The sequence below is a fragment of the Phyllobates terribilis genome, unplaced genomic scaffold (assembly GCF_046119375.1).
Source record: "Phyllobates terribilis strain yellow unplaced genomic scaffold, ASM4611937v1 Scaffold_2__4_contigs__length_985480577, whole genome shotgun sequence".
NCBI classification, from domain to species: Eukaryota; Metazoa; Chordata; class Amphibia; order Anura; family Dendrobatidae; genus Phyllobates; species Phyllobates terribilis.
The window spans coordinates 951,782,377-951,809,074 of record NW_027362762.1 but is presented as its reverse complement, the minus strand read 5'-3'; the positions used below and the strand labels follow the sequence as shown (position 1 = coordinate 951,809,074).

The 26,698-nt window shown below is 45.5% G+C and overlaps 1 protein-coding gene across 1 annotated transcript in view; it reads right to left on the bottom strand.

The window, feature by feature from the left end:
• Nucleotides 1-347: 347 nt before the first annotated feature.
• The window catches only part of STYXL2 (serine/threonine/tyrosine interacting like 2), a 130,962-nt gene continuing 104,611 nt past the window's right edge, over nt 348-26,698 (bottom strand). Inside the window, exons 4-6 of the mRNA XM_073668557.1 lie at nt 18,832-19,063; nt 14,317-14,534; nt 348-3,255 (exon numbers count right to left, since the gene is read on the bottom strand). Of these exons, the coding sequence (XP_073524658.1) occupies nt 551-3,255; nt 14,317-14,534; nt 18,832-19,063 (3,155 nt within the window). The 3' untranslated portion in view covers nt 348-550. The remainder of the gene's footprint in view (nt 3,256-14,316; nt 14,535-18,831; nt 19,064-26,698) is intronic.

Here is a 26,698-nt window from a genome sequence, read left to right as displayed (position 1 = left end):
TCCCTCTGCCTTCACAAAGACCTTTGTCTGGATCAAAGCATGCCTAGAAAATACTTCTACACAAGAGTCAGAGGCAGTCTATAGGCTAGTTTGGGCCAAGAGGTCAGTGTAGAACTTACAAGGGTTCTGATTTTTATCAATATAAATAAAGAATTTACTAATTAGAAAAGACAATTGTGTGTGGTGTGGACTCCTGGATTGTATGAAGTGTTCTTCTGAGAGCAGGGCTAGCTATGTCCAGGTCACATCCTGGGAATGGAAACAAGAGTGTCCTCATTCAATAACAGCATCTTGAGAACGGTTAGCAACTAAAACACCATATGCTGGAAACTTCTAGACGTTTCAGATGAGATATACTGTATATTTATTTTGCTTTCTTTACATACTGGCAAAACCCTTTGAGAGATTCAAATAAATGGTGGCAGGAGATATTTCTGCCAACTGCAATACACAAAGGCCAATGATGCACTGAAACTGATAGCAAGGCTACAATGGCACAAAAAAAAGAGGTGGACTGGGCAACTAACGACCTAGATTACGATTTGGAGATTCAGTCCTCCTCTTTGCGTCTCCTGAGTCTTTCTTTCATCTCCCCCTGTCGGCTCCTCCATGCCGCGATGATATCATCATCATCCATTTCTTCTGTTTCTTCTTTGGTCTTTCTATTACGAGCCCATCGGCTTCCGGAGCTGCTACTTTCTAAAGGATCACTTTCCTCTTCTTCATCGTTCTTAAACTTCCCTGTAAATATTCTTTTGGAGCCTAAATCGGTTGCGTCTGATATATCAGTATCTTCATGATCTTCTAAGTCGCCTCTTCTAGATTGTCTAGTGCCCGGTAGATCTTCTAACCCATTTCTTTCTTGTGAGTGATCACTGGGGTATGGTTCTGGACTCGGCGTTTCATAGACTTTCGCACGCCTGATATGATCGTACTCTTCTTCAGAAGACATTGAAAATCTTGATGTGGTCCTGGTTGTATCTCTGTAGCTCTGATAGGATGAAGAACCCTTTTTGTCCCATTCTGATGACTTCTTGGAGTATCCATTGACTTGAGAGTCCATGTCTCGCTCATGCTCTGATTTTCTTGACATTACTGAAGATCTTTCGTTTTGAGACACTGAAGACCTTTCAGTGTTCACACCACTGAGCCATTTGCTTACATTTGTTTGCAGATCTGAACTTGTGTAGTTGGTGCTCGAAATATTACTGAGATTGCCTAGGTAGGATGTTTTTTCATGTTTTTTATACTCCTGATCAGAGTACAACCTAGAACTTTGTAATTGGGAGCTTAGAACGCTTTCTTTCTCTTCATCTTCGTCTTCTTCTGTGCCTTTTGCCTTTTTCTTTCTGTACGTGTAGCTCCTCTTGTTGTCAGAGACAACTTTTTCCTTTCGATACTGGGTCAGTTTATCTGTCAACTCTTCCCTAATTTCATGCTCTTTTTGGTTGAGCTTTTTTAAATCCACGTCATCCATATAAAGTCCAAAGAGTGGGACACTAGTTTGGGTAATTTTTCTCTTAGCACTTGGTAAATTTGCAGTTGAGCTCGTTGATGAATTATAAGACAATACAGAATCTGAGCTTTTTAAGTCACGGTGCTGAAATCCAGAACCTGAGAGACACGAACCTCCTACCGCACCAAGTATGGAAGATCTTTCATCATCCGCTCTTCTTCCAAGATCTCCAGAGGCCATGCTCATCGATGAAGAAGCTCGGGACATCATCATGATCTCATTCTGCTTTTGGGCAATTGTTTCATTCACCACATTAGCTATCCAGTTCTGAATACCGGCTATGGAAATGGCATCTGCTCCAGGTGGTAAATTTGGTGGGAGTACAGTCGGAACCTGTGTTTGGCTAACAGAACTTCTAGCCTGGGACTGACGGGACCTGTTGCTCTGCATGCTCAACACTGAGGCTGCATCGTTACCACCGCTAGATGAAGGTGCAATCTGAAAAAGAGCAGATAACGGGATGCTACCACTTATTGAACTTTCATTATCCCAGCCGCATATAGATTGACTTTCCTCCAAGGTCTGCTTCGAACGTTCTAAAACCTCGGCTCTCCTTTGTTTGCGTTTGATACTTGCGGTGTCTTCTCCTTTGGCCAGTTCCACTATTTCCTCCTTATTTTCGTTGCCTACTTTCTTCTGGTGCTTTAGCTTCCAGGCCTGGTAGGCCGATATGTTTACATCCGATTGACTCATCTGGTCCTCCTCTTTCTTTTCACCATTGTCCTCCTTGTTTTGGCCATCCGATGTTTCGGAGTCTTTCTTGTGATACCCAAATTGAATTCTCTTAACTTTCCATCTTTCCAGAGGAGTCAGCTTATGCTTGTTGTTTTTGCAAAAGTTGAATAAAGAACTTGCTTCCGAGCAGAGACTTTCTTCATCGATATCCTTCTCTCTCTTTTTCTCTTTCTCGTCGCTCTTCGTGATGGCTTCCTTCTCGATCTCCATGAGCCGCTGGTTCCATATATCCCAGGTACTATCCGTCGATTCAGAGTCGGAACGCCCTCTGGCAGTTCGATTCATTCGACTTGCTTCAAATTGCTGCTTCAACATCCGAATTTCCTGGGAGGTGACACTTTCCACATCACTAATTTCACTTGGTGTATAACATTTCTCACTCATTATAGAACTTCCATCTTCTCCAGGGTCTAGGGAATGGTATTTTGCATTTTCCTTCTGCCAGCCATAAATCATCTGTCTTAGCTGATCATCACTCACTTCCCCTTCTTCTGGAAGCTTTACGCTTTGCCCATCTTCTTTCTTCGGTACCTCTCTTGGTGGAAGTCCTTGTTTTCGTCTCCACTCGTCATAGATCTTCTCCTCCTCGTCTTCGTCGATGAGTGTTGGCTGTTTGGACACTACACTTGACTTTCCTACCATGCTCATGGCACTTCCCATGATGCTCGTTGAATCTTCTTCCTCAAAAGTAATGGAGTGAACTTTGGCTCCCATGATGCTCTCTCCATCTTCTTCTACGACTATAGAGTGTGCCTTGGCTTCTACGACCGAACTTTGACTATTGCTATCATCGTCCCCTCCGTCAGAGTATTCGCGTTCTTCCAGCAATTTTTCATTAAGATCTCGAAGCTGCATTATGAAACCATCATTGGGATAGATGGCTCGTTTCTTGCGTAGGGTCATAAGGGCTTCGAGGATAGTCATGTGATGGAAAATCATCAAATAGGCTACAACCAGGACGGCAGCCCTGCTCATGCCCATTTCACTGTTCACCAAAACTTTACCTATGGAAGAAGAAAATAAAAAAGTTATTGATTTGTAAAATGAGTACGTTTTAGTTTGTCTTCGTCCTATTGATTATAAAACCACCATTATTCGGAGGGGCACAGCTCTAGTGTCTTCAGAGACATCAGGAGTGTCCAAGCCACAGTGCCAAATATTATAAATGTCACATATAGGCCCAAGAGATGAAATAGTCTTAGGGGGTGTTCTGGGGACTAAAAAATATTTCTTAAAGGCTCCTAACTAGTTTAAGATAATAGAATAAATAGTCGGCGGAACCGGTCTTCCAGCAGGTTGTGTGCTGGCTCTTACGTGGTCCCTGCTAGACTGTGCTTCTAGATGACATCCTCAACACACCAGAAAGGGCCGGCAAAGCTAGCTCAGCAAGTTCCTTGGGCAATGTCATTGGGGGAAAGGGTCAGTTAAAAAGGTAATATTGGATATTTGGGTGGTAAATAGGGGAGTAAAAGTAAGAAATACAGCAATAAGTCTGGAGATGTCCAACTGCTTCTCCCACTCCCTCTTCCATAAAAGTTTTGGCAGGCCAAGATGATGGTCTATGGTTATCTCTTTACCCAGGGGTGTACATACTTTTGCAGTTGACTATGGGAGCAGTCATTCACACCTAGTGTGTAACAATTCCTTAACTGATGCAAAGATTAGGACTTTGGGACATATTTGCTGAATGTTCTTCCATTATCTATAATGCCCTGTTCTTGGCGGCCGCTTCATAGCACAAGGACGATGCTATTTGTGACGGCTCCAGTGGACATGGGTCAGGTCTCTGGCAAGAAATGATTTATATTCTGGAGGAATTTAGAAGGTGAAAACACAAGGATGATGCTAAAAAAAACAGAAATGACAAGATCCAACGTGTGAATGTCATTTACTGCACTGCTGAAAAGCTGTTCATGGCAAAGTCTACTGGAGTTTTACTAAGATGTCATAGTATTAGAGATGTATGGCAAATGTTTCTAGAAAAACTATTGGAAAAGGGTATTTACTTAGAAACAACTGTGTGATTGATTCTTTTACAGCATTTTAGTCATATGAACTATGAAGAGTATCTGCTGTATCTATCATCTATCTATTATCTATCATCTATTATCTATCATCTATCTATTATCATCTATCTATTATCTATCATCCATCTATCATCTATCTATTATCTATTATCTATCATCCATCTATCATCTATCATCTATATATCTATTATCTATCTATCATCTATCTATTATCTATTATCCATCTATCATCTATCTATTATCTATTATCTATCATCCATCTATCATCTATCATCTATATATCTATTATCTATCTATCATCTATCTATTATCTATTATCCATCTATCATCCATCTATTATCTATCATCTATCTATTATCTATCATCTATCTATTATCTATTATCTATCATCTATCTATTATCTATCTATTATCTATCATCTATCTATTATCTATCATCTATCTATCATCTATCATCTATTATCTATCATCTATCTATTATCTATTATCTATCATCCATCTATCATCTATCATCTATATATCTATTATCTATCTATCATCTATCTATTATCTATTATCCATCTATCATCTATCTATTATCTATTATCTATCATCCATCTATCATCTATCATCTATATATCTATTATCTATCTATCATCTATCTATTATCTATTATCCATCTATCATCCATCTATTATCTATCATCTATCTATTATCTATCATCTATCTATTATCTATTATCTATCATCTATCTATTATCTATCATCCATCTATCATCTATTATCTATCATCTATTATCTATCTATCATCTATCATCTATTATCTATCATCTATCTATTATCTATTATCTATCATCTATCTATTATCTATCTATTATCTATCATCTATCTATTATCTATCATCTATCTATCATCTATCTATTATCTATCATCCATCTATCATCTATCTATTATCTATTATCTATCATCTATCTATTATCTATCATCCATCTATCATCTATTATCTATCATCTATTATCTATCATCTATCTATTATCTATTATCTATCATCTATCTATTATCTATCATCTATCATCCATCTATCATCTATTATCTATCTATCTATTATTTATCTATCATCTATCTATTATCTATCATCTATTTATTATCTATCATCTATCTATTATCTATCTATCTATTATCTATCTATCTATCTATTCTCTATCTATCTATCTATCTATCATCTATCTATCATCTATCTATTATCTATCATCTATTATCTATCTATTATCTATCTATTATCTATCTATCATCTATTATCTATCTATCATCTATCTATTATCTATCATCTATCTATTATCTATCTATCTATCTATCTGTCCATTATCTATCTATCTATCTATCTATCTATTATCTATCTATCTATCTATCTATCTATCTATCTTTCTATCTAAGCAGATAGAACATTTTCCACTCCAGGTCTCATTTTCTGGCGTGTTGCAGTGGTAGGAGGGTGTAATGTGGGCACATATGAGCTGAGAAGTATAATGAAGCCATTAATCCAAAACTATTTGTAGAAAACCAAAACCCGGCATCTGACGGTTGATTGTCTTGTTATTCTCTCCTTATATTTTTACGCTTTGTTATTCTTACTCCTAAAATAACGCTGCAGCCCGGGTGATTCATCATGGAGTCCGGTCTGTCGTGGCGGTGGTGGATTATTTTTATCCCCTGTCCGGCCGGTGGGCCCCTATAACTGGGAAGGGGCTGATGTCCACTTAGTGGTGAAGAGAAGTGAATGGCAGAATTGTATCACTGCTGCTGAAATGGCAATGTGACACCCCAGGGGTCTGGTTGTCACAGTGATAGAGATATTACGTCTGAGAGCAGGTGGGAGGTCCTTTGGTCAGGGATCCTGTGCATGCCACACCTCCTGCCCAGCCTTGGGAGGGGAAGAACTTCCCCTGTATAAACCCGGGGCTGAGGCAGAGTGATAGAGTCCAGGAAGAGCAGAGACAAGAGCAGCATAGGAAGCAGCAGAGTCACAAGGAGTCAGGGGCTGGCAGCTAAAGAGCTCGCCCTGACTAAGAAGATTCTTTACCGGACCCGGAGTCCGAGGCTGTGGGGACTAACTTCTACCCAGCAGCAGAATCCGTCAGGCAGGGGATTTCAGGTCCCCTGGCCCAGAAGCCCGAAGGCCCCGAGTCACCGGCCATACGGGTGAGCACCACACGGTACACTCAGGGACGTGGGCTACTTACATCAGCTTCTAGCAAGGTAGCCAGAAGAGTACAGTCAGCTTGGGAGGCCTACAACTACGCCTGGCCAGGGGAGATCCCATCTGCTCAAGGACTGACCAGGCCCCGTTCGCTAGCAAGTACTCCGGGAGGGTCTATCGTTGTTATCAGTAAAGACCCTGAACGCTACCATACCGTCTCTGAGTGGTTCCTGCTACCCCCATCATCCACGTCGGCTGCCCTGAGGCCATACCCCTCCCGTTGGGGGTTATACTATCACGCTGCACCATCCTTCCACCGGCCTCAGCGGTCTGCCCTGCAGCAGCAGCCCCCTGGCTGCATTCAACGGGTGGCGTAGTCATCAACCGTTTTCTACCGCTAACAGACTGCCGTCCAGTTTGACTCCCTGGGCACGGACCGGGTCACCGCCACGAGACTACAACCCTAAACAGATCCGGCTCCGGGTAAGCTCCCGCGTGCGCAACGCAGCGCGACACAGGCCCAGGGGCGCGTCAACTTTGGCGTAGTCGGCAGGATCACGTGCCCGCAACCACCGGGTACTGCGTGCCTGAAAAGCAAAGACTGTTCAAACTTACCAGTGGTGAAGATTCCCGCCATCGGTGAAGATTCCCGCCATCCGGCGCCATCTTCAGCCTTCTTCCCGCCATCGGTGAAGTTTCCCGCCATCCGGCGCCATCTTCAGCCTTCTTCCCGCCATCCGTGGAGTTTTCCCGCCATTGGACGCCATCTTGAGGACGCCGCGCGGGAAGAAGAGGGGCGTGGACTCCGAAAGCGCGCGAGAACTGAAGCCCCGCCTCACGTCCGGACGTTGCGTAAGGTCCTGGAAGGAGCCCAGCAGACGCCGACGTCACAGGAGCGCGACGGAAGGTCCTCAACCCTGACGATCCACTGCGGAGCCGCGGCCTACGGAAGAGGATCATCGCAAGGTAGGCCACGGTCCACTAGGGGGGAGGAAGATGTCGGATACGGAGGAGAGCTTCACTACCTCGACCCCCGCCAGCGCCACCGCTGCTGCAGTTATGCCCTTCACCATGCCATATATCCCGGGAGCAGCTTGGCTACCCCAGTACTCAGGGGAGTCACATACCCTGCATGACTTTAGAGAAAAGCTGGATAGCCTCTTCCAGGTGTACCCCCTCACAGAAGAGCAAAAAGTGAGCATCCTGGTGGCCCAACTAATCGGGGCAGCCAAAAGAGAAGTAAAATCTTGGCCACCTGGGAGGAGGACTGTCGCAGAGATACTAACCCGGCTGAGGGACACCTTCGATACCCGCACCTCAGCCGAGATCAAGCTTAGATTCTACGGGTGCAAGCAGCGAGCGCATGAGAGTATAAGGGACTATGCACTAAACCTACAAGAGGCCCTGAGGGCCATAAAGCAGACCGACCCTGATGGGGTGGGAAACGAGGACAGGCTGTTGACTGAACAATTTATAGAGGGTTTATATTGCAATGCCCACCGAACCCAGTTGCGGGCAATGGCCTTACAGGATCCCCATCTGGACTTTGCACAGTTCAAGGATAGAGCTATCCGGGTGCTCCGAGAACCAGCACCGGGTGGCGTTGTGACCCACAGGCGCCCAGCTATTACTTACCACCAGGAGGCGGCGCCCTTGTCGGCAGGGCCTGTGGGAGCTGATGCGCAGGCTTTGGACAATGACCCGGCTCCAGACCTACACCATCAGGTCCAAGAGCTAGTTAAGAGCGTTGCTGCGCTAACCCGAACTGTGCAGTCTTTACAGGTTTCCACTCCAGGGAAGATCCAGCTGGCATCCGGACCGGAGGACATCCCGTGGCGTCGACCAAGGAGGACCCCACCGGCCAGAGGAAGACCCAGTGACCGATACAGCGAGGACGGACGACCCATCTGCCGCCGCTGCAATCAACCCGGACATATGGAAAGGTACTGTTCTTTAAACGGGCACAACCTGGGGTAGAGGGCCAACCCCCAGGAAAAAGATCACCAGGCCCATCGAACTGGCGCGACAGATATGTGGGAGGACGTCCAGTCTTGCCTGTGGTACTGGATGGCATTCCCATGAGTGCCCTACTGGACACCGGGTCACAGGTCACCACCATCCCGTACGTGCTCTTCAAGCAGTACTGGAATGACTCGGATATTACCCGCTACCCTGACGACGACTTGAGTATCATCGCCAGCAATGGTCAGCCCGTGCCACAGATCGGATTTAAAGAGGTGACCATCAAAATTGGTAGAGTCGAACTGGCCGCACAGGGACTGATCATTGTAGACATTGACAAACATGAGAGTCACCCAAAGATAACTCTAGGAACTAATGTAATTGAAAATTGTCTTGCAGAGGTGATTTTCCTTTTACAGCAGGTTGCCAAGAATGCCAGCTCCGGCGAGCAGCGGGTGCTCCAGAAAGAGATCCGGGCACTGATGCAACGGCAACAAGTGGAACTCTCCGGCGGTGAGATTGGTAGCGTAAGAATGTGTGACCCTTTTCCTATTGCCATGCCCCCAAAAAGTGAAATGATGATTTGGTGCCGGGCAGCTATTGGTCTGAGAGGTAGAGATTACCAGGCAATGGTAGAACCAGTTTACTCAGATAGTAGGCCCACCATTTTGACAGCACGGGGGGTGGTCAATGTACGCCATGGGAGGGTGCCCGTTCGCATAATAAATATCGGGGAGAGGGAAGTGTACCTGCCCCGGTATGCCACGCTAGCCAAATTATATACCACTAATCAAAATTCTATACAATTTGTGGAACCCTTGCCTCCATCTCACCCGGAGGAAGGTAACGGCTCTAAGAAAGACATGGAGGACTGGTGTCAGCAACTACATCTGGGTACTGACTCCACTCCCTCACACCAGAAACAAGGAGTCTATCGGGTGGTTCAAGAGTATGAGAGAGTGTTTAGTAAACACCCGTTAGACTTCGGGCGAGTCAAGGGGGTAGAACACCGCATCCCCACGGGAGATCATCCTCCCATAAAAGAGAGGTATCGACCCGTACCCCCTGCACATTACCAACACGCCAAGGGGATGCTTAGAGACATGAAGGAGGCTGGGGTAATCCGGGATAGCTGTAGCCCCTGGGCAGCCCCACTAGTTTTAGTCAAAAAGAAAGACAACACCATGAGGATGTGTGTAGATTACCGGAAAATCAACCGTATCACACACAAGGATGCGTACCCCTTACCAAGGATAGAGGAGTCATTGGCTGCTTTAAGATCTGCTAACTTCTTCTCTACCTTGGATCTCACTAGCGGGTACTGGCAGGTTCCTGTAGCAGAGGCAGACCGGGAGAAGACTGCATTCACCACCCCGATGGGACTTAGTGAGTTCACCTGCATGCCGTTCGGACTCTGCAACGCCCCAGGAACCTTCCAACGATTAATGGAGTGCTGTCTGGGCCACAGAAACTTCGAGACGGTCCTGTTGTACCTGGACGATGTCATCGTATACTCCAAAACTTACGAGGACCACCTGAAACACCTGGCGGAGGTGTTCGAAGCTCTGGCGAGTTATGGCCTAAAGGTGAAACCCTCCAAGTGTCACCTCCTGAAACCAAAGGTGCAATACCTGGGACACGTGGTGAGCGCTGACGGAGTGGCTCCCGACCCCGATAAGATCACCGCAATTAAGGGATGGCCAAGCCCCTCCAGCGTAAAAGAAGTGCGGCAGTTCCTAGGGTTGGTAGGCTACTACCGAAGGTTTATTCCCGGTTTCACCAAAAAGGCAGCGCCTATGCAGGACCTCCTGATAGGCCAGTCCCGGAAGGCCAAGAACCAGAAGCCGCCCTTCAAATGGGAAGAGCTAGAAGAAGAGTCCTTCCGCCAGCTGAAGATGGCCCTCACGGGGGATGAAATCTTGGCGTACCCAGACTATAGCCAGCCCTTCATCCTCTACACCGACGCCAGTAACATCGGGCTAGGAGCCGTACTATCCCAGATTCAGCAGGGGAGAGAACGAGTGATCTCCTATGCCAGCCGAAAACTGCGACCCACCGAAAGGAACCCCGAGAATTACAGCTCATTTAAGCTAGAGTTCCTGGCCGTGGTATGGGCAGTCACCGAGCGCTTTAGGCATTACCTCGCTTCTTCCCGGTTCACCGTATACACGGATAACAACCCGTTGATACACCTGGACACGGCAAGACTCGGTGCCCTGGAGCAGAGGTGGATGGCCCGTCTGTCCAACTACGAGTTTACAATTAAATACCGGGCAGGGCGCTCCAATACCAACGCGGACGCCCTGTCCAGGATGCCCAACCTGCCGGACGGAGGAGAAGATCCGGAGGGACTGGAAGAAGTTGAACTCCCTGCGTTCCACCGTCATGGGACTATCCAGTATTCCCACCGGGTAAGGAGTAAGCAGGCTGCTACGTTGAACCCCTTACCTCACTACAACTGGGCGGAAACGCAAGACAGCGACCCTGCCGTCCGACTGGTGAAGGAGATGCTGACTCGCCCGGAGGCTAGCCTGGAATCAGACGCTCCAGAGGAAGCCAAACAACTATGGGCAGAGAAGAGTCGACTGTTCCTTTACAAGGGGAAGTTGTGCCGCAGAATGGTTAACTCCAGGACGCATGAACTACTCTGGCAAGTAGTGGTGCCACGAAGAGACGCAGCCATGGTGATGGAGGCATACCACGACGGAGCTGGACACTTCGGGTGGAAAAAGCTGGAGTTCCTGCTGCGCGAGCGGTTCCACTGGGTAGGCATGAGGGGAACCATCGAGAAGTGGTGCAGAGACTGTGGCCCGTGCAATCTGAGAAGGAAGGACCGGGCCAGCCAGAAGACTCCCCTGCAGTCCATCGTCACCCGGCAACCGTTGGAACTGGTGGCCTTGGATCATGTAAAACTGACCCCCAGCAGAAGTGGCTACGTCTACGCGTTAACCATCGTGGATCATTACTCCCGGTTTCTGGTTGTCGTCCCCGTCAAGGACTTAACGGCTCGAACAGCAGCTAGAGCCTTCCAGCAGCACTTTTGCCGCCCACACGGGTACCCGGACCAAGTGCTGACGGACCAGGGACCTGCCTTTGAAGCGGAGGTCTTCCAGGAATTCTGTAATCTGTATGGCTGCCGGAAGATAAGGACGACACCCTACCATCCGCAAACTAATGGACTTTGTGAAAAAATGAACCAGGTGGTAATGGATCTTCTAAAAACGTTGCCCCTGGAAGAACGCAGTCTGTGGCCTGAGAAGTTGCCCGATCTGGTGGACCTATACAACCACATCCCGGTAGGTTCCACCAACTGTACCCCGGCTTACCTAATGAGGGCAAGACCTGGTAAGTTACCTGTTGACCTGGAAATGGGAGTCCTGACGCCCGAGGACACTTCACCAGAAACAGACTGGGACACAGAGAGGCAGCAGCAGTACCGGAAAGTACAGGAGAGCGTGGAGCGAAGTCTTTGTCAGGCTAGGGAAAGACAAGAGAAGACTTACAACCAGTATGCTCCCGCTGTTCCCCTGGTACCCGGAGAGCAGGTCTTGAAGAGGAAGAGACGGCTCCACAAGTTGGACGACCAGTGGGAGAAGGACCCGTACACCGTACTGCCCTCAAGCCACGAGAACCCGAAGGTCTGTACCATCAGTAAAGACGGAGGGGAAACCACAGCCATTGTATCCCGGGACCACCTGAAGAAGTGCCCCGAACAACTGAGGAACCCTGAGGAGGAACAGGAAGACCATCGACCCGTGGAAGAAAGGGAAGATATGGTTAGTACCGTGCTCGGGGACTTCCCTCGGTCTTGGACTCAAGTCAATGGTGCAGTTGTGGTACCCGTACTCACCTTCCTCCAACCATCATCCCAAGAACCTACGGAGCAACGGGTAGAGCTGGAAGAGCAGCCGGTCCAGGAGGCAGAAGACTCCACCCAAGCGGAACGGGAGAATCCACCCTCTGCTTATAGTGAGCCTGCCGTACCCCTAGTGAGACAAAGAGCCGGTAGACAGCTGCCCAGTTTACCCTTGACAGCTCCTACACCCTGTAGTTCAGGGCCAGACAGTCAGCTCCGTAGGTCCACTAGGGCCACTAGAGGCCAGTTACCCGCACGTTGGAGGATCTAAATGTTTAAGTTGTTTTACAATGTTTACCTGTTTATTGTTGCTTGTGTGTAATTTTGTGTTTCTAGTTGTTTTTAGGAGTCTTCGGTGGATTTACCGGGAATCCTTTGTATATAGTTGGAGCGTAACCCAGGATGGACTAGAGACTGTTAAGGACTCGGGGTAGGACAGACCCCTACCTGGTTACGTCTCCCTGTGTTGGTGAAATGGACACCTTTGCTTTTCTTCAAAGACTGCACCCGGTTGCGGACATCCGTGACCATCTTATTGTGTTTCCTTATTGTATTTTATTGTTCTTTGATATACCTTGTTATATTTTTCTAAAAAAATGTTTAGTCCCGGAGTACTAAATTTCACTAGGGGGGAGTGTGACACCCCAGGGGTCTGGTTGTCACAGTGATAGAGATATTACGTCTGAGAGCAGGTGGGAGGTCCTTTGGTCAGGGATCCTGTGCATGCCACACCTCCTGCCCAGCCTTGGGAGGGGAAGAACTTCCCCTGTATAAACCCGGGGCTGAGGCAGAGTGATAGAGTCCAGGAAGAGCAGAGACAAGAGCAGCATAGGAAGCAGCAGAGTCACAAGGAGTCAGGGGCTGGCAGCTAAAGAGCTCGCCCTGACTAAGAAGATTCTTTACCGGACCCGGAGTCCGAGGCTGTGGGGACTAACTTCTACCCAGCAGCAGAATCCGTCAGGCAGGGGATTTCAGGTCCCCTGGCCCAGAAGCCCGAAGGCCCCGAGTCACCGGCCATACGGGTGAGCACCACACGGTACACTCAGGGACGTGGGCTACTTACATCAGCTTCTAGCAAGGTAGCCAGAAGAGTACAGTCAGCTTGGGAGGCCTACAACTACGCCTGGCCAGGGGAGATCCCATCTGCTCAAGGACTGACCAGGCCCCGTTCGCTAGCAAGTACTCCGGGAGGGTCTATCGTTGTTATCAGTAAAGACCCTGAACGCTACCATACCGTCTCTGAGTGGTTCCTGCTACCCCCATCATCCACGTCGGCTGCCCTGAGGCCATACCCCTCCCGTTGGGGGTTATACTATCACGCTGCACCATCCTTCCACCGGCCTCAGCGGTCTGCCCTGCAGCAGCAGCCCCCTGGCTGCATTCAACGGGTGGCGTAGTCATCAACCGTTTTCTACCGCTAACAGACTGCCGTCCAGTTTGACTCCCTGGGCACGGACCGGGTCACCGCCACGAGACTACAACCCTAAACAGATCCGGCTCCGGGTAAGCTCCCGCGTGCGCAACGCAGCGCGACACAGGCCCAGGGGCGCGTCAGCAACTTACTGTTCAGGAACATGAAAGATATTAATATCATCTGTGTATCTACAGCGTATATAATGAGGGATGTATGACTTTGGCCTGCACGACAGATTACGTTGTTCTTGTTTTGAGTTACTTTGTGTTTTATACTCCAATTACACTCAAAGCTGCGTTCAGGGAGCAGTATGTGAACACGGTTTAAAAAGTTGGTCCCATCTTTGACATATCTAACTTGTCCTAAGATGGAGGTCTCACATCTTTACCTATCATGGACTAGTTGTGAAATCGTGTTTTATACTCTAGTCACATCCAAAGCTGCAATCAAAATCCAAATTGTGAGCCGGATGCTGGAGAGAAGGAAATGTAGGTGTGAGGCACAGGAGAGGCGAGGGGCTGCGCTGTGCACAGCAGCGTGCGGCGTGTCACATGCAATCAGCAAATTCTGTTTTAATGAATACTCCGCCATGACCGACACAATATAATGATAAGAAAGTGACCGATTATTACCCCTGTAGGTGAGTAACGCTTCATCAAGGAACTCGGCAGCAGGTCGGAAGAACTTGGAGATGTCACAGTCCGGAAAGTCGTCGACCTCCACACCCATGTATTGAATTTCCATCCCGGTGTAAAAATTGGGCCCTGTAAAGACGGTGGTGTTGTGTCCGGCATTCAGGATGTGGGTGATGCCCATACGCTTCAGACGCCCCTTGTTGACCGCCACGCTCCTGAAATAAAGCAGTAAATCCTGCTTCTGTGAGATCTGACGCATCAAAACCCAGATATACCGATAACTACGATCTAGAAGCTTCCGCCCCCACTGTGAGCCCCGATTATACCCCCACTGTCAGTAATGTGCAATACTGCGGCATATCACCTAACATCATCCCTAGCTGGACCTGCCGCCTCTTAATGATCGTTCCCGCTTCTGTAGGACCCTCGACAAAGACGACCGGCTGCACCTCCTGTGACTGACATGGGGAAATACACATGATTTATTTATCAATTTTTCCTCTGTCTCTCTCCTAAACTATCTCATATCTACAAGTGCATCTCACTAAATTAGAATATCATCAAAAAGTTCATTTATTTCAGTTCTTCAATACAAAAAGTGAAGCTCATATATTATATAGAGTCATTACACACAGAGGGATCTATTATATAGAGTCATTACACACAGAGGGATCTATTATATAGAGTCATTACAGAGGGATCTATTATATAGAGTCATTACACACAGAGGGATCTATTATATAGAGTCATTACACACAGAGCGATCTATTATATAGAATCATTACACACAGAGCGATCTATTATATAGAGTCATTACACACAGAGGGATCTATTATATAGAGTCATTACACACAGAGGGATCTATTATATAGAGTCATTACACACAGAGGATCTATTATATAGAGTCATTACACACAGAGGGATCTATTATATAGAGTCATTACACACAGAGCGATCTATTATATAGAGTCATTACACACAGAGGGATCTATTATATAGAGTCATTACAGAGTGATCTATTATATAGAGTCATTACACACAGAGTGATCTATTATATAGAGTCATTACACACAGAGGGATCTATTATATAGAGTCATTACACACAGAGGGATCTATTATATGGAGTCATTACACACAGAGGGATCTATTATATAGAGTCATTACACACAGGGATCTATTATATAGAGTCATTACACACAGAGGGATCTATTATATAGAGTCATTACACACAGAGGGATCTATTATATAGAGTCATTACACACAGAGGGATCTATTATATAGAGTCATTACACGCAGAGGGATCTATTATATAGAGTCATTACACGCAGAGGGATCTATTATATAGAGTCATTACACGCAGAGTGATCTATTATATAGAGTCATTACACACAGAGGGATCTATTATATAGAGTCATTACACACACAGGGATCTATTATATAGAGTCATTACACGCAGAGTGATCTATTATATAGAGTCATTACACACAGAGGGATCTATTATATAGAGTCATTACACGCAGAGGGATCTATTATATAGAGTCATTACACGCAGAGGGATCTATTATATAGAGTCATTACACACAGAGGGATCTATTATATAGAGTCATTACAGACAGAGGGATCTATTATATAGAGTCATTACAGAGGGATCTATTATATAGAGTCATTACACACAGAGGGATCTATTATATAGAGTCATTACACACAGAGGGATCTATTATATAGAGTCATTACACACAGAGGGATCTATTATATAGAGTCATTACACACAGAGGGATCTATTATATGGAGTCATTACACACAGGGATCTATTATATAGAGTCATTACACACAGAGGGATCTATTATATAGAGTCATTACACACAGAGGGATCTATTATATAGAGTCATTACACACAGAGGGATCTATTATATAGAGTCATTACACACAGAGGGATCTATTATATAGAGTCATTACACACAGAGGGATCTATTATATAGAGTCATTACACGCAGAGTGATCTATTATATAGAGTCATTACACACAGAGGGATCTATTATATAGAGTCATTACACACAGAGGGATCTATTATATAGAGTCATTACACGCAGAGTGATCTATTATATAGAGTCATTACACGCAGAGGGATCTATTATATAGAGTCATTACATGCAGAGGGATCTATTATATAGAGTCATTACACGCAGAGGGATCTATTATATAGAGTCATTACACACAGAGGGATCTATTATATAGAGTCATTACACACAGAGGGATCTATTATATAGAGTCATTACACACAGAGGGATCTATTTCAAGTATTTATTTCTGTTAATGTTGATGATTACGGCTTACAGCCAATGAAATCACAAAAGTCATCTCAGTAAATTAGAATAATTAACAAAAAACAACTGCAAAGGTTTCCAATGCGTTTAAAAAGGTCCCTTAGTCTGTTTCAGTAGGTTCCACAATCATGGGGAAAACTGCTGACTTGACAGATGTCCAGAAGGCAGTCACTGACACACTCCACAAGGTCTCAGAGTCTGGAGGAAGAGTGGAGAGGCCACAATCCAAGCTGCTGGAGGTCTAGTGTGAAATCTCCACAATCAGTGATGGTTTGGGGGGCCATGTCATCTGCTGGTGTAGGTCCACTGTGTTTTATCAGGACTAAAGTCAGCGCAGCGTCTACCAGGACATTTTACAGCACTTCATGCTTCCCTCTGCCGACAAGCTTTATGGAGATGGAAATGTCATTCTCCAGCAGGACTTGGCCCCTGTCCACACTGCCAAAAGTACCAATACCTGGTTTACACACAACAGTATCACTGTGCTTGATTGGCAGCAAACTCGCCTGACCTTAACCCCATAGAGGATCTATTATAGAGAATCTATGGGGTATTGTCAAGAGGAAGATGAGAGACCCCAGACCCCACAATGCAGACGAGCTGAAGGCTCCTATCAAAGCCACCTGGGCTTCCATAACCCCTCAGCAGCCACAGGCTGATCCCTCCATGCCACAGGCTGATCCCTCCATGCCACATTGCCGCATTGATGCAGTAATTGATGCACAAGGAGCCGACCAAGTATTGAGGCATTTACTGAACAGACATTTCGGATTTTAAAATCATTTTTCAAGCTGTTGTTATAAAGTATTCTAATTTACTGAGATAATGACTTTTGTGTTTTCATTGGCTGTAAGCCATAATCATCAACAGTAACAGAAATAAACAAGTGAAATAGATCCCTCTGTGTGTAATGACTCTATATAATAGATCACTCTGTGTGTAATGACTCTATATAATAGATCCCTCTGTGTGTAAAGACTCTATATAATAGATCCCTCTGTGTGTAATGACTCTATATAATAGATCCCTCTGTGTGTAATGACTCTATATAATAGATCCCTCTGTGTGTAATGACTCTATATAATAGATCCCTCTGTGTGTATTGACTCTATATAATAGATCACTCTGTGTGTAATGGCTCTATATAATAGATCCCTCTGTGTGTAATGACTCTATATAATAGATCCCTCTGTGTGCAATGACCCTATATAATAGATCCCTCTGTGTGTAATGACTCTATATAATAGATCCCTCTGTGTGTAATGACTCTATATAATAGATCCCTCTGTGTGTAATGACTCTATATAATCGATCCCTCTGTGTGTAATGACTCTATATAATAGATCCCTCTGTGTGTAATGACTCTATATAATCGATCCCTCTGTGTGTAATGACTCTATATAATCGATCCCTCTGTGTGTAATGACTCTATATAATATAGGCGTGTCACTTTTTGGATTGAAGAACTGAAATTAATTAACTTTTTGATGATATTCTAATTTAGTGAGAAGCACTTGTATCTATCTTATCTATCAAAAAAAATAAAATACTGCAGGCGCTAAGATATATGCAAACACATGAAATTTTAACTGTATCACTGCCATATAGAATATACTTATAAAAATGAAGGTACTTAGCGCATAAATTGGCCGATTCATGAGAGACCACCAGCCGCAACAAGGCGACCTTCTTTGATGGAACCCTAACCTAATATCATGCCTCTCTCAGGCTAATAGCCTACAAATTTAAAGGGCAGGTAGGATAGAGCGCTCGTGCAGTGTGCTGCAGCATTCTTCTGTATATTATGCAGTCATGGCAGCTTGCACCTGTTCACACTTGCTTTATTCTGTTCGGAAGTGCTGGTCAGTATTTTTGTGGTATACTATTGGAGGTTTTGACTACCTCTATGTTTCGCTGAATGCCTACCATCAGCCTAGGGTTATTCTTGATTAGTTCTGGATTCTTCTTGCCCTTTAAACTTGTAGGTTTTTAGCTCGGGAGAGGCATGATATTAGGTTAGAGTTCCATCAAAGAAAGGTCGCTTTGCCGTGGTTGATGGGCTCATTGGCCAATTTATGCACCAAGTACCTTCATTTCTATAAACATAGTCTATATATGCAGTTAATATTTCATCCATCCATGTACAGTTGTTGTCTTCTATTGGATACAACCTTTATTGAAGACTCACTTTTCGGAGATGAAGACATTGGGCCAGACTTCATCGACCTCGTTAAGTGGAGATTCCATATGGTCCTTGAGAAGTTCTCTCTGCAGATCCATGACACACGGGGTGTTGAACAAGCTCCGGTCATCTATCTTCTCCTTGACCCGGTTGTAGAGGTCCTCCACAAAAAGCTGCTCTGCCGACTCCAGGAGCTCTGGGCTCATGGGCTCCACTTTCACCTCTTTGGCCTTCAACTCTGTCATGGAGATAAAAAATGCCAAATATCTTTGCATCACGAGTGAAGGTGTAAGATCCTGCTGTAGTAATAGGCAGAGGGCTTGGTTGACTCCCTTTCCCAAACCTTCCCACTCTTTAATGATACCCAAAAATAAGTAAGAGCACTACACCCAGGGGCTCTCCAGGTAGGGTGAGGTACAAGGAGGTATGTGAGAATGACTGGAGGGCGACTTTGGTCATTCTCACACATCTCAGCCTATCAGATCAGGTTCAGAAACATTCAAAAATTGCACTTCTTTGGCATTCAAGCTCCTCTCCAAAATATTTCTCATGCCCCATAATGACAGCCACAGCACCTCTATTATCAGTACCAGAGTTCTTCATAACCTGTGCCAGACAGTAGCCCCCCCAAATATTTCTCCTGTTAACAATGGCAGCAGGAGACTGTCCCTATAGACAGTGCCGGACAAAAAAGTGTCTTGCAGGAGTGCCCATGTGAACGGTACCAAAAAATGTCCTTATTAGCAGTGTTATAAGTAGTCACCTATTAACAGTGCCAGATAGAAAGTGTCATTGGTGTTAACAAAGCAGTACCCACATAACAGTACCCTATTTGATAATGTCAGTCACGACTGCCCCTATTAACTGTCTCAGCAACAAAGTGTCCCCATAGAAAGTGCTAACAAGAGAGCTCCCCTACATACAGTACTAGACAAAAAGTGTCAACATAACAGTACCCTCATTGACAATATCAGCCTGGGAGTACCCCTATTAATAGTGCCAAGATATCCCTATGAGCAGTGTTAGTTACCCTCATAACTAGTAGCCTATTAATGCTGCCAGCTAGAAAGTGTTTCTGTAATCGGCGTTAGCCAGGAATTTCCACCATAACAGTACCCCCCGTGATAATGTCATCCTGAGAGTGCCCCTGTTATCAGTGCCAGAATAAAAGTGTCCCCTAAAAAGTGCTAGTCAGAGAAGATACCTGTAGACAGCGCTGGCCAAAAACAGTGTCCTTGTATACAGCGCTGGCCAGGGAGTGTCCATATAACAGTACCCCGAGAGTATTCCCAATAACATGGCTAGATAAAAGTGCCCCTTATAAACTAACCGGTGTGTCCCTGATAAGAAAAATGGTCATAAAGTGTCCTTATTAACAGTCCTGGCCTGAGAGTGCCCACATAAACAGTGTCCCCAAAACAGTGCCGGCCAGAGACCCAGATAACAGCTCTGGCTAAAAAGAGCCCATATAAACAGTACCCTCATTAACAGTGTCAGGTGGAACATGTTCCCATAAACTTTCTGTCCATGATAACTGTTCTGGCCAAAAGTCCCAGAGAGTGCCCAGATAAATAGTGCCCTAATTAATGAGTACCCCCAATAACAGTGCCAGATCGAATGTGCCCCTGGGCTAGCCAGACAGTGTCCTTAATGCTGGCCAAAAAGTTACCTTGTAAATAGTGCTGGCCTGGGAGAGTCCACTTAATTAATACCCTCATTAACAGTGCCAGTTAGAAAGTGCCCCCATTACCAGTTCTAGCCAGAGAGTGTCCCTATAGGCATCGCTCACCCAGAAAGGGTCCTTTTACACAGTGCTAGCTAGGCAGTACCTACATAAACAGTGCCCCTATTTACAGTCATCCCTAAAGTACCCCCATTCACAGTGCCAGCCAGAAACATCCTGTAAGCAGAAAATGCACTCCTGCGGTATCCTACTGACAGTACAGTACTGGTAGCCCACTAACAGTGCCAGACAGAAAGTGTCCCCCATGAGCAGCACCAGACAGAAAATGCCGGCATGAACGGTACCCAAAGTGATAATATCAGAAAGAAAATATCTCTCTATAACCAGTACCAATAAGAAAATGTCCTCATAGTGCCCCTATTAACAGTGTCAATACACCGCTGAACAGTGCCAGATAGAAAATATCCCCATAAACAGGACGAACCAGAGCATGTCCCCATATACAGCATCCCAATTAACAGTACCATTCGTAAAGTGCCTCTAAATGCAGTGCCAGTCAGAGATCGTCCCTATAAACAGTGCCGCAACACTTTGTCTCCCTGCCCTGGTCTCTATCTCTAGAGGTCACTGCCAATAAAGTGGGTTTATAGTTCAGAGGCTGCCGAAAGGTTTCTTTCCCAGAGCTTTACCCTTTTTTGGGTAAGTTGCAGAGACTGAGCACTACCACAATTAATTACTCGTGTAGTTCCCCTTTAATTATGACCCGGGCATATTAGAGAAGAACGGTAAAAGTGAGGCTCCGCCTCTGGCGCACACTTTTCTGCGTAGTCAGCATTATATAATTACTTTTTTTGCTGCCATCTTCAGTTTCTCAGCTTCTTGTTATTCTGCGCAGTGTAAAAAAACTCCCATGCTTCCTATAAACATGGATAACCTGAAACCATCAGCAATATACTATTGATAATTGGAAACCATCAGCAATATACTATTGATAATTGGAAACCATCAGCAATATACTATTGATAATTGGAAACCATCAGCAATATACTATTGATAATTGGAAACCATCAGCAATATACTATTGATAATTGAAAACCATCAACAAGATACTGTTTTATGTACTTTTGATACTTTTCCAATGTGCAGGACTAATCAATAACTATGGGAAACTTTTAGAAGCAGTTATTGCAAGGTTTAGATGCTGAGAGCAAAGGGTTCACATACTTTTTCCCCTCACAGACATGTGATATTAGATCATTTTCCTAAGGCTATGTTCACACTTGTTGGGTTTTTCAGCGTTTTTTTGCTGCAGATTTTTATGCAAATTTTCAGCTGCGTTTTGCAGTACCAGCAAAGTCTATGAGAAAACAGAACTCTCTGTTCACACATCATGTTTTTTTTCTGTTGCGTATTTTGTGCCTTGGTTGGGTTTTCGGAAAATAGAGCATGTCACTTCTTTCAGCGTTTTTTCAGCAGCAAAAACCCAGCCAAATTTGCATTAGTGTTTTTTCAGCATTTTTTTCAGTGTTTTTGATGGCAAAATAGAATGGGGTTCTTTTTTTTTTCCACAGAACTCTATGTACATGCATATATAGAGACAGAAAGACAGTGAAAAAAAAACGCTGAAAAAAACGCATCAAAAAAAGCAGCAAAACCTGCGTTTTTGACACTGCTGATTTCCTGCAAGAAATTAGGTTTTGCTGCAGATTTGTGATGCTGAAAAACCCAACATGTGTGAACATAGCCTTAATAAGAAAAAAAATTACAAAGTCTAATATTTCTAACTAATTTATATGATTTGTTTTTTTATCTACTTTTGGGACTTGTGTGAAAATCTGATGTAGTTTTAGGTAAAATTTATGCAAAGAATATGAAAGATTCTGAAGGGTTTGCAAACTTTCAAGCATCATTGTACTGCAATACTCAAGTATTGCATTATATAGTACAAGTGATCAGACGATCGCAGGTTCAAGTTCCCTAGGGGGATGGCGCCAGCACCTCGGGGGGTGTCACCGCCCCCCCGCACCTCCAATCGCTGTGATTGGCTGTTCAATTCTGAACAGCCAATCACAGCATTTCTCACTGTTTCCGGCAATCAGATCAGATCCTAAGAGCACTGATCCTAGGCTGTTGCTAGGAAACACCAGCCCTGGCCCCAAACTGCTATGATCACACCGATCATAGCGGGACCGTGCGGTGACCTGCCTGTCACCGCCCCATGACCCCTGTGATGTCATAGAAGCCCCAGCCAGCTCTGATTGGAGCGATCGATGATGACTCACACACACAGCAGCTGCCGAGAGTTGATTGGTGACATAGTTCACCGATCCGCACTCGTGCTCGCTGTTTTACACTCCCCCCCCACCTTTGCACCACATCCGCGCGCACACCCAGCAGCTGTCGAGAGTTGATTGGTGACATAGTTCACCGATCCGCACTCGTGCTCGCTGTTTTACACTCCCCCCCACCTTTGCACCACATCGGCGCACACACCCAGCAGCTGTCGAGAGTTGATTGGTGACATAGTTCACCGATCCGCACTCGTGCTCGCTGTTTTACACTCCCCCCCACCTTTGCACCACATCCGCGCACACACCCAGCAGCTGTCGAGAGTTGATTGGTGACATAGTTCACCGATCCGCACTCGTGCTCGCTGTTTGCACCACCTACAGTAGTTCCTTTTTTTCTCTTTTTCTTTTCAGAAAAAAAAAGTTCACACCAAGCACACTGACACACACACTCTAAATAAAGTACTGACACACACACACTACATACATAAGAAAATAAAAATGTCCCACTCATGCCAAACTCGCTATTCAGCGGAAGAGGCATATTCTTTTCTTGCCTCCAACACTGACAGCGAGGGCGAGGATCCCACATTTCTTTATTTTTCCGACCCCTCGTCATCCTCCTCTTCCTCCTCAGGTGCTGCTGGACTGCCCCGCAGTCGTCGCAGGAGAGAAGATGATCCACCGCCCCACACTACTGACCTCATATGGACCTCACCCCCCGAAAATTATGAGCCACTGATTCCTGATTTCGTGGCGGAATCAGAAATCAAGTTTGACACCACCGGCCTCACAGAACTAGACTTTTTCAAAGTCTTTTTCTCTGAGGACTTTATAAACCTCATGGTGGGCCAAACTAATTCATACGCTCATCAATTTTTGGAACAAAACCCCTCTTCATTATTTTCTAACTGGTCTCCTGTAGACGCAGAAGAAATGATGAAGTTTTGGGGCCTGGTCCTTCATATGGGCATCCTGAAGAAGCCAGAGGTTCGGCAATACTGGAGTGTTGACGTTTTGTATAACACTCCAGTGTTCGGAATGGTGATGATCCGGAAACGTTTTGAGGCCATCCACAAGTTCTTGCATTACAATGATAATGCAAGGTGTCCTGCACGCGATGACCCGAACTTTGATCGTCTTTTCAAAGTTTGGCTGGTCATCGAGCACTTCAACAAGTTTGCTGAAGTGTACGTGCCCCAAAGGGACATGTGCGTGGATGAGCCCCTAATTCATTTTAAGGGGCGGCTTGGATTCCGGCAGTACCTGCCCAGTTAGAGGGCCAGGTACGGGATCAAGCTGTATAAACTTTGTGAGAGAACCTCAGGGTACACTCACAAGTTTAGCGTTTATGAAGGGAAGGACTCCCGGATTGAACCTCCTGAATGCCCCCCTATTCTGGGAGTGAGTGGGAAAATTGTGTGGGACTTGGTGCACCCACTGCTGAATAAAGGTTATCACCTGTATGTGGATAACTTTTATACCAGTGTCCCGTTCTTCAAGTCCCTCTCTGCGCAACGTACTGCAGCCTGCGGTACTGTCCGCAAAAATCAGAAAGGCCTCCCAAAGACACTAATTGGGCAGATGCGCAGAAGGGGTGAGAGCAGAGCCCAATGTAGTGACCACCTGTTGGACAAGAGGGATGTCCTTCTCTTGACCACCATACATGGTGATGGCAGCACCCTCAGCACTGTACGAGGTTCCACTACACAGGTAGTCAAACCAGACTGTGTAGTGGGGTACAACAAGTACATGGGAGGAGTTGATCTCTCTGATCAAGTCCTCCAGCCGTACAGTGCTTTCAGAAAGGCCAAGGTGTGGTATAAGAAGCTGGCCGTGCACATCGTTAAGATGGCAATGCTCAGCGCTTTCCTTCTGTCGCAATGTGCAGGCCAGACTTCCTTCTGCGTCATACCTTCACTTCCAGGAGGTAGTAATCAAGGCCCTGATATTTGGCAGTGGTGGCGGAGCGGGCCCCAGTACTTCCGGAACTGAAGGACCGAGAATTGTACCAGGCCAGCATTTCCCTGGGCAGATTCCTCACAGCGGAAAAAAAGGTAAGTCACTAAAGAAGTGCCGAGTGTGTTACCGAAGGGGAATACGCAAGGACACCATTTACCAATGTGACACCTGCCCTGACAAACTTGGCCTCTGCATGAAAGACTTCTTCAGAAGGTACCATACTTCCATGCACTACGACATTAATTTCTGACATATGACAACCTGACGAACACTACACAACTGACGTAGTGTTAGTCAGGTTGTCATACGTCAGTTATGTAGTGTTCGTCAGGTTGTCCTACACAAATAACGTAAAACACTACATTATAAGATTCACAAATCGGGTATCAGTTCCAAAAAGGGAGCACTTGTTGGGCATTTCCACTGTTTAGGCCCATCAGGGGTTCTGAGAACGTGACATGACGCCCGCAGACCGTTCCATTAAAGTCTGCATTCTAAAGCATCACTCCTTCCCTTCCGAGCCCTGACATGCGCCCAAACAGTAGTTTTCTCCAACACATGGGGTATCGGCGTACTCAGGAGAAATTGCACAACTTTTGGGGTCCAATTTCTCCTAGTACCCTCGTGAAAATAAAAATATTGCGGCTAAAAGATTGTTTTTGTGGAAAAAAAATGTTTGTTTTTTTTTCACGGCTCTACATCATAAACCTTTGCAAAATACTTGGGGGTTCAAAGTGCTCACCACACATCTAGATAAGTTCCCTGAGGGGTCTAGTTTCTAAAATGGGATACTTGTGAGGCGTTTCCACTGTTTAGGCACATCAGGGGCTCTCCAAACGCAACATGGGGTCCGCTGTGAATTCCAGCGAGTTTTGCATTGAAAACGTCAAATGGCGCTCCTTCCCTTCCGAGCCCTGCCGTGCTCCCAAACAATGGCTTTCCCCCACATACAGTGGTGGCCAAAAGTATTGGCACCCCTGCAATTCTGTCAGATAATACTCAGTTTCTTCCTGAAAATGATTGCAATCACAAATTCTTTGGTCTTATTATCTTCATTTAATTTGCTTGCAAGGAAAAAACACAAAAGAGAATGAAGCAAAAATCAAATCATGGATCATTTTACACAAAACTCCAAAAATGGGCCAGACAAAAGTATTGGCACCCTCAGCCTAATACTTGGTTGCACAACCTTTAGCCAAAATAACTGCGAACAACCGCTTCCGGTAACCATCAATGAGTTTCTTACAATGCTCTGCTGGAATTGTAGACCATTCTTCTTTGGCAAACTGCTCCAGGTCCCTGATATTTGAAGGGTGCCTTCTCCAAACTGCCATTTTGAGATCTCTCCACAGGGGTTCTATGGGATTCAGGTCTGGACTCATTCCTGGCCACCTTAGAAGTCTCCAGTGCTTTCTCTAAAACCATTTTATAGTGCTTTTGGAAGTGTGTTTTGGGTCATTGTCCTGCTGGAAGACCTATGACCTCTGAGGGAGACCCAGCTTTCTCACACTGGGCCCTACATTATGCTGCAAAATTTGTTGGCAGTCTTCAGACTTCATAATGCCATGCACACGGTCAAGCAGTCCAGTGCCAGAGGCAGCAAAGCAACCCCAAAACATCAGGGAACCTCCGCCATGTTTGACTGTAGGGACCGTGTTCTTTCCTTTTAATTTCCCTTTTTTTTTTCCTGTACACTCTATGTTGATGCTTTTTCCCAAAAAGCTCTACTTTTGTCTCATCTGACCAGAGAACATTCTTCCAAAACGTTTTAGGCTTTCTCAGGTAAGTTTTGGAAAACTCCAGCCTGGCTTTTTTGTGTCTCGGTGTAAGAAGTGGGGTCTTCCTGGGTATCCTACCATTCAGTCCCTTTTCATTCAGACGTCGATGGATAGTACGGGTTGACACTGTTGTACCCTCGGACTGCAGGGCAGCTTGAACT